At 39.5% G+C, this 12,027-nt stretch overlaps 1 protein-coding gene and 1 long non-coding RNA gene across 3 annotated transcripts in view; one reads left to right on the top strand and one right to left on the bottom strand.

Moving 5' to 3' along the window:
- Window positions 3,479–7,410, bottom strand: LOC109714379. 2 transcript variants are annotated; one of them, XR_002217346.1, is made up of 5 exons: window positions 6,004–7,410; window positions 4,136–4,708; window positions 3,851–4,055; window positions 3,658–3,750; window positions 3,479–3,568 (listed from the first exon to the last, which is right to left on the bottom strand). It is a non-coding gene; the product is annotated as an uncharacterized LOC109714379 (long non-coding RNA). The 2 variants fall into 2 exon arrangements; XR_002217345.1 differs by having other exon boundaries at window positions 3,851–4,708.
- LOC109714099 (la-related protein 1C-like) overlaps window positions 8,547–12,027 on the top strand; it is an 11,049-nt gene continuing 7,568 nt past the window's right edge. The window contains exons 1-4 of the mRNA XM_020238532.1: window positions 8,547–9,285; window positions 9,411–9,963; window positions 10,038–10,194; window positions 10,283–10,373. Coding sequence (XP_020094121.1) covers window positions 8,815–9,285; window positions 9,411–9,963; window positions 10,038–10,194; window positions 10,283–10,373 — 1,272 coding nt within the window. The 5' untranslated portion in view covers window positions 8,547–8,814. The remainder of the gene's footprint in view (window positions 9,286–9,410; window positions 9,964–10,037; window positions 10,195–10,282; window positions 10,374–12,027) is intronic.

Raw genomic sequence — 12,027 nt, 5'->3', positions numbered from 1 at the left:
TCAGAAATCCTTTTATTACATTTATGAAAGTCCACATATTCCAATGTAATAAAAATACTGAACCATATAAACTGACTAAGCTATCACAACAGAATAGTAGGGCTAAAACTAAACCGATAACCTGTGTCGGAAGCTCTATCGACCGCTACGAACATACCTCACGTCTCGTCCCAAAACTCAACGCCTGTAATACCTGAAAAATTAGTGGGGAGGTGAGAACATGTAAACATGTCTCCCCTCCAGTGGGTACCGCAAGCGAAGAAGGCGAGGAGTACTCACCGGATCAGGAAGAGATAAACAACAGTATAGTAAGTAAAATACAGTAGTACGATAATGAACGAACAAGATATATATATATATATATATAAACACAACTACGCGTACTGTAATGTACAACTGCAAGCATACAAGGATATTCAAAACTATAGTAGCAAGACAACTGTAAGGAAAGAACTAGAAGTATATATGCAACAACCGCTACTATAGCTATATGCGTACAACTGGACGAGAAGTCCAAAAGTACCCAATCTAAACCGCCCGTGTCGGTCTAAGGACTCAGGCAAAACGCACTATCTGCTCACACCTGGCATGTAACCTAGCACAAAGAGAACACCGCTGGGCTCACGGGGGATGTACGACCACTTTTCGGAAAAGAACACCCTCCTGCGCGGGGATCAACCCGCTGTGTACGTGAAATGCACTCGAGCTGTGGCGATCAATGCGGGATATGATCAATAGCCAAATGCGGCAACTCAGCGACAATCACCGCCCGGGAAACCCGACAATAGGTCATCAACTATAAAGAAAGCACAAGAACCGACCACTCAGGTCAACTAGGATGGAACGACTCTCATCCTCCTCACATGTATGCAAGTACTCGACTAATCAAGTCAACTGCGGATGGAACAACTCAACATTCTACCAAAAGTATGTAGATACTGATCAATAGGTCAACTACTGTATTATGCAAGAACGATCAAACAAGTCATCTGAGTATATAATCTACACTACCGTCGGCCATGGCCGACAATCCTACCCCTCAGGGTACACGACGCTCAAAGGTCATCAAAACGACGGAAATCAGGAAGAACCAACCAATACATAGTGTAACAACCGACAACCAGGTCAACAGATATAAGATAAAAGCACCGATCAACTAGGTCACCGAAACGAAGTACGAGAACCGACCAATCAGGTCATCGAAACAAAGTACGGAACGACCAATCAGGTACCGGGATCACATATGGATAACTACTCACCCTACACATGAATACTAAGCATAGAAACATATGAGTAGAGTATAATAGAACACGGGGATGCAAGCTCAATACTTATATCAAAGATATACCCATCTCATATTAATTTATACTAGCCTCATCTTATATCTCTCATCTTCCCAAGAGGTTAAGAGAGTTAAGCGTGCTAGGACGGGAGTAGTCCTAGGATAGGTGGCCCCCTGGGAAGCTGGGGCGTTACAGATGGTATTAGAGCCAATTACCAGCCGGAAGTGTGAGATGAGTCTCGGCTGAGCCAGGGTCTGGATGACGGGCTAGCGAGATGAGTCTCACATCGCCTGGTACTTGTGAGTCTGAGCCTGACGAGGACGTCAGGGCTTAAAGGGGGGGAGATTGTGAGACCCCAGATAGTCTATATATAAGATATAATAGGGCTAAACTCTTAACCCGGCTTAAGCATTTTGGGTGGTGGCTAGACCCAAGAGGTTAAGAGAGTTAAGCGTGCTAGGACGGGAGTAGTCCTAGGATGGGTGACCCCCTGGGAAGTTGGGGCGTCACATTAGTTCACCACTTGCATTATGCTTATGCTATTTAGGCCTATTAGCGAGGTAGTGTGCAGATTTGGAACTATGTTTACAGCAGGGTTGGGACTCATTTGAGCTGAATTTTGGGACTCAATTGAGCTGGATTATGCTGATTGTGGGGTGCTTCCACCTGGATTGAAGTAAAGGCTTGGCTTTCATCTAAACCTAGGTGAGAATTTAGTTCATATTATGTGAAGAGGTGAGGTTTTGCTATAGGTATCTCAAATAAGCTCTTAGCTGATTTTTGATTCGTTGTTAGGGGACTTGGAGACTTCGGATTGCCTGCAATCGCGAGATCGACGAGAATCGTCGATTAGTAGGTGGGTTTGACCTCACGAAATGGGTGATTTCTCTCTACGTTCTTATCTTTAGGCATAGAACTAAAAAGATGTATCTGTGTGGCGCTAACGGCGTCCTAAACGAGTTATTGGATATACTAGTAGTATGCATGTCATCTAGTGGACTATACTCTAATAAGTAGAGTGAACTACTAATGCTAAAGTCCTTGCATGACAACATCTATACTCGTGTAGACAAGTTACGAGTAAGTGTACTATGCTCAAATTAGCAAGAATGACATATTATTCTTTATCCTAATCATTGACACATATGTATAGAACATAGGAAATCTGCATTAGAATGCGATTATTATGCTTGGATAAACAAGTTAAACTTGCTATATTATGCTATAAATGAGTTTCAAACATTCAAATTGTCCTTCTCATCAAAAAGGAATGTTTACAGTTTTTACTGCATATGAAACTGAAATAGCTCAAAGCAGATTAGTGAGTTTATAGCTTAATTTTTATTATTACTTCAACAAAAGGTATAGGAAATAGTTTAATAAAAACCTTCTAACTGTTTTTTCAGAAGTTCTATTTAAGCAAACAAAACTGATAAGTACTAGAAATGATCCAAGCTCATGAAAGGTTTAGTGTCGAATCAAGATTGGTCGTTTACATATAGCAGCAAATATTGACCGATATATATACACACACACACATATGAGAGTAATGCTTCCCGTCCTTAAAAATATGTCTTAAACATATGATAGCTTGGAAACATACGACATTGAGTGTATAGGCAAGATATTTACCTGATATGACTGAAACTTGTGATTGGATGATGATGATCGCACTTCTCTCTCAAATGCATCATTAGGATTACTAGTGAAGGCCAGCGCTACGCAGTGAAAAATTTATATAAATTTTAAAAATTTTAAACTATATAGTAAATAGCACCGAAACTGGTTAAAATTTAATTTTTAAATTTATTTTTTTAATTTTTGAATGGGATCTAAAATTATATGAAACAAAACAAAAAAGATTAGAAAAGAGAGGGAAAAGGGAAAAAAATATTAGAAGAGGAAAGGAAAAAAAAAGAGAGGGAGGAGTGGGTCAACAGGTACAAAAATAGCGAAAAATTTATATAAATTATAAAAATTTTAAACTATATAGTAAATAGCACCGAAACTGATTAAAATTTNTATAACAAATCATGCATATCACAATATCATGACTAGCTAGAAATGGACATGAATGTATATCACAATATCACAACATCTTAATATGAACTAAAACATATTCATATTTAGGCAAGAGCTAAAGTCTCTAATAATACAAATTTAAAAATAATTAGTATACTTACAATTTTTTTGATACATTCTTCAGTCATTGGATCTCCATTTTTGTGAATATGAGTAATCTTAAATAGTTCGGCTCTAGTTGGCAATACTCCTTTTTCCTTTCGCTGTTAATGATAAAAAAGATTATAAATCAGTGAATTCATGTAGTAGCACATATATCAATATAGAAGGTTATAAGTCTCTAATGATTTACCTTTTCTTCACGAATACGAGCAAAACTTTTTGAGCCAGCAGTGTGAGTAGTAATTTGCTTAGATCGATTACCTTTGTTTCTTAAACTACATGTCTATATACAACATCAACTTAGTTAAAAGAAACATCAATATAGCTGCACTAGAAAAAATAATAAATGAAATCGATAAAGAATGAATAAATTGTTAAAGCACCTGTCCTTCTTCACTGTCCCAATATTCAATCAATTGTCTCCACTGCTCTGGGAGGACTCTCGAATCACGATCAGCAAGACGATCTTCATAAGTACTGTGAGCATCGTAGTGCTTTTTTTTCAAGATCAGATTTGAAGTCCTTCCATTTTTTTCTAAGAGCTTTCATAACCCACGGCCAATTATCATCTCCAAGGTTATACTTTAACTGTAAGAAATTCTCAAATTTGTTTACTTATAGATATTTAGATATTAAAAACAAAGACAAACCAGCTAAAAAATTGATACCTTAACAATACTCCACATTATCTTTTTGTTGTCCAAAGACATGTGCCTCCAATTTTATATGTCAATGGTGCATTTTTTCCACTTTTAGCAACAGTGCCTAAAAAGTTTGTGAATTGTGCAGCTTCATTGCCGACAGGCTGATCAAATTCATTAAAATTTAATGCCAACAAATCATCATCATGTCTAGCCCATATTTTGTGCATGCGAGTAGGACCTCTCCCATTCCTAGACTTTTTAGAAGCATCTGTTCTCAAATAATCATAAGAGATAGTTAAAAAATAATTATTTAACGGTGATCAATTAATTCTCTAAACTATACTCCTATAGGTTTTATGAATGAATACCTATACTTTCTTTAGGTTGATCATCATCAGGCCTAAACAGGTCGTCATTATCAATACCCAAATCAAAAAAATTCTCATGAGGGCGACCTTCAGATTGCCTTAACGAGTGTGAACTTGATGGTACATCTTTCTGAATAGAATTACGAAAGGTGTTTGTTGCAGATTAAGGACCAATCATAGAACGTCCTCGCTGAAACTTTGTACGTGACATAGTCAATTGCTGAGCCTCCTGCAAAGCAATTAAAGTTAAAATAATTACTCAATCTTTTAGAATTAGAATAATTCTTATATACTACTTAAGAAAAGTATTATAAGACTAAAACATAAAGTATTTCATTATCTAAACATTACAGAAAAAAGTTGATAATTTAGATTTCAATAAAGGTCGAATATTAACAATATGATACCCTTGTCTTTAAAAGTAATCTAAAAATAATATACTGAAAGTATGATGGACATAATGAAAGTTTCCTAAAAATATAAATCAAATGATGAGCAATGCTAAAACAAACAAGCATTCTAAATACCATGAAATATTAATAGAGAAACTATGACAACTTCATTCCGTGTTAATCAGAAAGAGATTGTGGTTAGATCAATGTATACCATCCAATAGCAAAACTAGCCAATCTACGCAAAGGAATGGCCAAAGTAGAGAAGTGTTATTATCCTGGAAGTCAAGTAATGTAAAATAAGCCAAGGCAGAAGATTGTGAATTACAAAAGAACAAAAAAAGCATAAGAGTAATTAGCTCCTAATATTTGCACAAGAATAAATTAGCAACATCCTCAATACTCAAATATCAAAATATACTTCAGTAAAAGCAGGTGGGTTAATAAAACAATGTAACCTATTGATATTACTAACACAACAATCAAATGTAACAAGTATATTACAAATGAACATAACAAGTATTAAGAAAACACTTGAAAACTGAACATAACAAGTATTAAGAAAATACTTTATTACAAATATTCCAGCACCAAAGCCCAAAACATTAGCCCAATATTGCAGCACAAAAATCTCAACCTATAATTGGGGATTAGGGCATCTAACTAAAACTACATACAGACCAAATTCCACAAGCTTAAATCACACAAATTCACTAAACATTTTTTATAAATTTTGCTCAAATCATTCAACAAGATAAGTCTTTTATTCCCCATTCCATCAAATTAGAGACATCAAAAAACAGATGTTGCTAAGAACAAATATAACATACTTTGATTGTACCAATACTCCCCATCATTCCCTAAAAATAATATCCCAAGAAAAAAAATCTACAGATTAACCTTACAAAAATAAAAGAGGTATCAAAATTTGTCAAAGATCCATTTAAAGAAACCAACTTGTGGAGAGAGATGAACCAAGCTATCTTAGAACAGGGGAAGGAACATATTATAGCTTCAATACCTGTGGAGGTATCAAAATTAGTCAAAAATCCATTCAAAGAAACCAACCTGTGGAGAGAGATGAACCAAGCTATCTTAGAACAGAGGAAGCAACATATTATAGCTTCAATACCTCACTCCAAACTTGTTGGCTGAAGATATTCTATGTCGCGTGCGTCGTCGGAGAAGACGCTCCACAAAGCTTCGACCTTCAGCTTGAGAACAAGGTTGCGTGCATAGGGATGTGGGTTTCGCCGAAGTTGTAGTCACGAATGTGGAGAACAGGGCCGGAGATGGTGGTGGAGCGGGGGAACAAGCCGGAGTCGTCAAAGGCTTCGTGTGGGTTTCAATTTGGGGAACAAGTTAGGATTTTTTTTTCCCTGTGTGCGCGCGAAATAAAAATGCAGCCGCCAAAAAATCCCGCGCGAAGGCGAAGGCGAAGGCGAAGGCGAAGGCTGGCCAAAAAATCCCTCACGAAGGCGAAGGTTGGCGGTTCGAAGGCGAAGGCTGGAGAACGAGGCCGGAGATGGTGGTGGAGCGGGGAGCAGCTTCGCGTGGGTTTTGATTTTGGAAACAAAGTTTTTTTTCCTGTATATGTGTGCACGAAATCAAAATGTAGCCGCCAAAAAATCCCGCGGGAAGGGGAAGGCTGGCGGTTTAGGAATTTTTTTGGGTTATATCAGTCTTAAACAATAGGGTGGGTAAATAGTGAGGGCCCTTAAGAAGAATGCCAGCATAAAATTGCTTTTACTGGCTCTTTTAATGTGAGCCAGTAAAATAGTGTCAGCAAACATGGGTTTTGGTGTTGTGTCAGCACTATAGATGTATCTTGGCACCCCTATAGCTGTCGCTCATTTTCATAAGAGGGTGTATCACTGGTAGGTACATGGATGCATCCTTCACCACTATAGATGTACCTTGACATACCTATAACTGTCATTCCTTTTTATAATATAGAAGTAGGTTTTGAATTAGGTAGATACTTCAACAAGATGTACAATGGTAAATCACTTAATTATTTTTCATTCAAATTGAATACTTATAATTGATTATAATTAACTTTGCATACAATAGAACGTTGGAATTAGGATCTTATTCAAATTACACATATATACGAGTACATTTGTTGCACACCTATATCGAAGTAATGTTTCAGCTGCATAATAAAATTTTCAACTCAACATGTTGAAATACCATATAAGGTTTACATAGAATATAAGGTTTCCAACCATACATTATAAGGTTTACATTTTCCTAATTTTGCAAATACTATTATCATACATCATTCGGAATTTGAAAGGTAAAAGTCCGATGCATAGTCAGGATACGATACGATACGATGAAACATGTTGCTATTAATATCTAAGTTATTATCTTTGAAAAATCTGATAGCATATGAGACCATAGTTAAAAAAAAATGTTACAAAATAAAGTAATGAGTTCAAATAAGTGAAGTAATGAGTTCAAATAAAATAATTTACTAAAAAAAATTAATTTACTAAAAAATTAATTTAGAAAAAAAATTAATTAGTGATTAATTTTGAAAAAGGAGGAGGGAGCTACGGATCGTAGCTTCAGTACTCCGGCCGAAAATGGAGGAAGAGAACGTGCAGATGGCCTCACGACACGAGTTCGCCGAAGAATCGGCTAAGGGTGAAGGAACAGAGAGAGAGAAAGTAGAGATGAAGAAAAAGAGGAGGGAGCGGAGGAACCCTGGAGGAACCCTGGAGGAAACAAGGGAAAGAGGGAAAGAGGGTAAGAATACTCAAAAGAAAATGGGGAGTGAAGTTATCATCAATTTTTTATTTTCCTTGATCCTATTATTCTTAGCCTTTGGATCCAAAGGTTATACGATGTACACCCCCTATAGGGGTGTACCTGTAGCTAGGGATGTAAAACGGGTCGGGCCACAGCACGGCTTGGATACTGTAGCACCTGTGCCGGGCCGGGTCGGCCTGAAGCCCTGGGCCGTGCTGGGCCACTATTTTGGAGCCCGACGGCCCGGCACGGCATGGCCCGAATCGGGCCTGGGCCTGTGCCGGGCCGAGGTAGGCGGGCAGCCTCGACACGCACGCGCCGGCGCTTGGCGTGCCAGCCGGGCCAGCCGGCCGCCTGCACCCCAGTGGCACTCAGGCCATGGGGGTTCTGAGCTCGCGGGGAGGAGAGTCGCGACCTTCTCCCAGAGCTTCATCAAGGTTCTGCTGAGCAAGACCTGGGAGGGTGGATTTTGGTCCAATGGACCAAAGTCTAATATATTTAGATTTTTTAAATAAAATAATTATAAAATTTATTTATTTTTTAAAAATAATATTTTAACTTAGTATAATTATTTTATTATATTTTTGATATTTTATATCAAATATTAATTTAAATAAAATTATGTTATTGTTAATTTTTAAATTTCATACTAAAATTTTAAAAAATTTAAAAATACTTTGTAGGCCGGCCGGAAGCATGGCCCGGCGACGCACGGCCCGTGCCTTCCGGGCCAAAGGGCCGTGCCGGTCAGCAGGGATAGAAAAATTGGGCCCGGCACGCCTGGCCCGAAATTAAATCCAGGCCGGGGCTTGGCCAGACCTAGCCCGGTTTGGCCCGAAAAATGTGGGCCGTGCCGGCCGGCACGGACCCACAGTACAACCCTGCCTGTAGCACCGCTCTTCAACAAACAAAGCCCTGCGCACTACACAGCAGACACACAACTCTTGCTGGCGAGAGGGCGTGAAGGAGAGTCGGAGCGAGCAGGAGAGAGAGAGAGAGAGCCCGTCCCCCCTCCCCTTCTCCTCTCGCTTGTGTGCGCTCTTCCGATCTTCTTCGTTCTTTTTGGAAAAAGAAAAAAAAAAAAGAAAAAGCTTTTTACTCGTGATTCACCCACCACCTAGTCCCCTCCTCCCTCCCTTCACCTCTCCGTCGCCCGGTCGTAACCCTAACCCTAGCGATCGATACCATGGACTCCATCCCTGATCCCTCCTCCTCCAAACCTACCCGCCACCCCCCGTCTCCATGGTCCTGCGTCGTCCGCGGCGATCCCGACGGGTCCCCTTCCTCCCCTCCGCCTCCGCCGCCGCCCACCGCCGCCGCTGTCGTCGTCGCCGCCCCGATCCCGCCGCCTCCGGAAGCGGCAGCGGACCCCGTGTCGCCGTTGGATTCGGTCTCCGATGGTGCAGATAAGGGGAGCTCCGCCGCCGCCGCCGCCGCCGCCGCCGCTGCTGCCGCCCCCCTGGTGAAGAAGGCAGCTTGGAAGCGCCCCGCGGATGGCTCGATCGAGGTCGGCCCCGTCATGGGCGCGGTGTTATGGCCGGCACTCTCCGAATCAACGAAGGCAGCTTCCAAACCCTCGCCATCGGCCTCGTCGTCATCATCATCATCATCATCCGATTTTTTGAAAGGCTCGGATGGATCGGCCTCTGCTTCTCCTGTGAGATCTCGAAATTTATTTGGAAACTTTCCTAGCTTCCTCAATATCTTAGTTGAAAGTTTTCCTAGCTTTCTCAATTTCTTCGTCTGAATTTTGATGTGATGTACACGGATTCATGATATCAGGGGCCTATGATCGCTGCCTCTTCCCCGAGAGCAAACTTGAACAATCCAAACCCTAAATCGAACCCCAACCACGCTGCTTCCCAGCGGGAGAAATCTATGAAACATGGCATGCTGGCAAACGGCTGGCCGTCGCAGCCGCTCATCATCAACCCAGACAAGCAGCCAAGCCCTGATCCTTCTCCAAAAGACCAACCTAACATAAACCGCAACAATTGGGAGCATGGCACTAGGAGTGGGGACCAGGGGCGGGGTTACGGTGGCACCCATCGGAGGGGAAATAATGGCAGTGGCAGCAGCAGTGGCGGTGGTGGGGGTTCCCATCATGGTGGCTATAATGGTAGGCGTGATCATGGGCGCGGGGCAGGAGGAGGCTTTGATGGATATTATCGGAATGCAAATGTTAGAGATGTCCATGTGGCCCAGCAGCCACGGAGTATTCGGCCGCCGCCGCCGCCACCATTTGTTAGGGCACCTCTGCATGTCCCACCACCACCTCCTTTTATCAGCCCGCCTTCGCTAGCCAGGCCTTTTGGGCACCCCATGGCTTTCCCTGGTAAGTAATTCACTTAGCTTAGATGGTCTGTTACTTTGAATTTGTTGTCATGATGTGTTTAATCCGTTTATTAGAAATGCATTCTCCTGTGTACTATGTCCCGGCACCCCCACCTCCGGAGGCTATAGGAGGCTTGGCTTTTGTTGCTCATCCGGCAGCTACCCCTATTATTTTTCCGCCGATGGATCCACAGAAGGCAAAGCTACTTACGCAGATAAATTACTACTTCAGGTGGTTATGTTGGAGATTTATGAAAATAGTACTTTTGTTGATTAAAGGTGGTCTACTTTGTTATGTTATTTCTTTTTGTTGTGCACAGTTCGGAGAATTTGTGTAAGGATATATATTTGCGGCAAAATATGGATGAACAGGGTTGGGTTCCTTTATCCTTGATTGCGAGCTTCAACAAAGTGAGTTTATAAATGTTTGATCCTTTTGGCTTCTCTATGGTTTGTCCTTTCATAAGTGTTTGTCCTTTTGATTGTTTCGATGGAGGCTGCAGATTTATCTTTGTCTTTTATTGAGCCTAGGCGCCTAGGCGCCTTAGGCGCGCTTTTTTAATCAATGGTACAGGTATATATGTTCTCCTATTAGAGTGTTATTCTTTGCAGCTCTTTTTTTCTTGTTTGCTGGTCAGTATTATCTTTAATATTCAGAAAAGTACCTTTATCATGGTCCGTGGTATGCCTTATTCTGATTTTTATTTATATTTTTTAAACTGCTCAAGGCTAATCACCATGATCTTTGTTTTCATGATCCTAGCTTATTTATAGGATTTGCAAGAAAAATGAGTTGTAGAACATTTTTCATGAAATCTTGGTGACAATTGTCAACGGGGAATGATTTGTATTGTGGTTTACTTCAATTTGCTAATCATTAACTTTTAAAGAATGAACTACATGTAAATTGATATGTCGGATGTATGATGATTGATGATTAATTTTAGTGCACATAATTAGATAACAAGTTAATGAAACTAGTGTCATGGATTCATGGTTGATTAGGATCAAGATTTATGTTTTTGTGCTAATTTTGTTTCTTGCTGAACAAAGTTTTATACCTTTGCACAAGTTAATAAGATTATTTCTTTATGTTTCCAATTTTCTAGACTGTTTGCAATAGTATATACATATATATATATACACACACACACACACACACACACACACACACACACATATGCATATACATATACATGCACACACACACACACACACATACATATACATACATATGCATGTGTATATGCATATGCATTTATGCATATGTGTTGCATATATACATAGATATGTATACATATAGTATATTACTTATATACCATATATAATGTACATATATATGTTAACATATTATGTATAACATATAAATGTATAATATATATATAATACATATATAGTAATACATAATATATGTATAAATTATATGTATACATATATATGTATATATCTCATATATTATATATATATATATATATATAGGTGAGGCTACTATGCTATCGAAGCACGGAGCTTCCGTGCTTCCAGCTCGTTTTCGATGTGCGACTTTCGAAGCGTCGAATCGGCTCCGTTAAATTGATCTAGAGAGTATTGAAAGTATGTTAGAAAATAAATTTTATGAATTGTACGATATCATATTGCGCTAGTGAACGAAGGGGCTCTAAATCAACCGGGCTGAAAATAAAAATCTACAAAAATGTAATAATTAACATTAAAATTTTAAATCAAAGATAATTGATCTTGATTTTATATAGTAATAAGGAATTTTCTATCAAAAATTGTCACGTGATTTGCAATATTTCTACCACCGTTAAAACTTAAAACGTTCACGTACAGCCATTGAAATTTGTTTGATTTTGAGCTCATTCGATACTAGGCAAAATAATATCAGAAAAATAATAAAATTTATTTTTCTAAGTACTCAAAATACTACTCTAGATCAAGTTTAAAACGGAGCCGATCGAACCGATCGAAAAGTCGGAATAATCGAAACGAGCTGGAAGCACGGAAGGCTCCGGCTTCCGATAGCATAGTAGCCTCACTCATATATTTATAATATATATATATA

Source organism: Ananas comosus, linkage group 8 (genome assembly GCF_001540865.1).
Source record: "Ananas comosus cultivar F153 linkage group 8, ASM154086v1, whole genome shotgun sequence".
Lineage (NCBI taxonomy): Eukaryota > Viridiplantae > Streptophyta > Magnoliopsida > Poales > Bromeliaceae > Ananas > Ananas comosus.
This window is presented reverse-complemented; position numbering and strand designations above follow the sequence as displayed.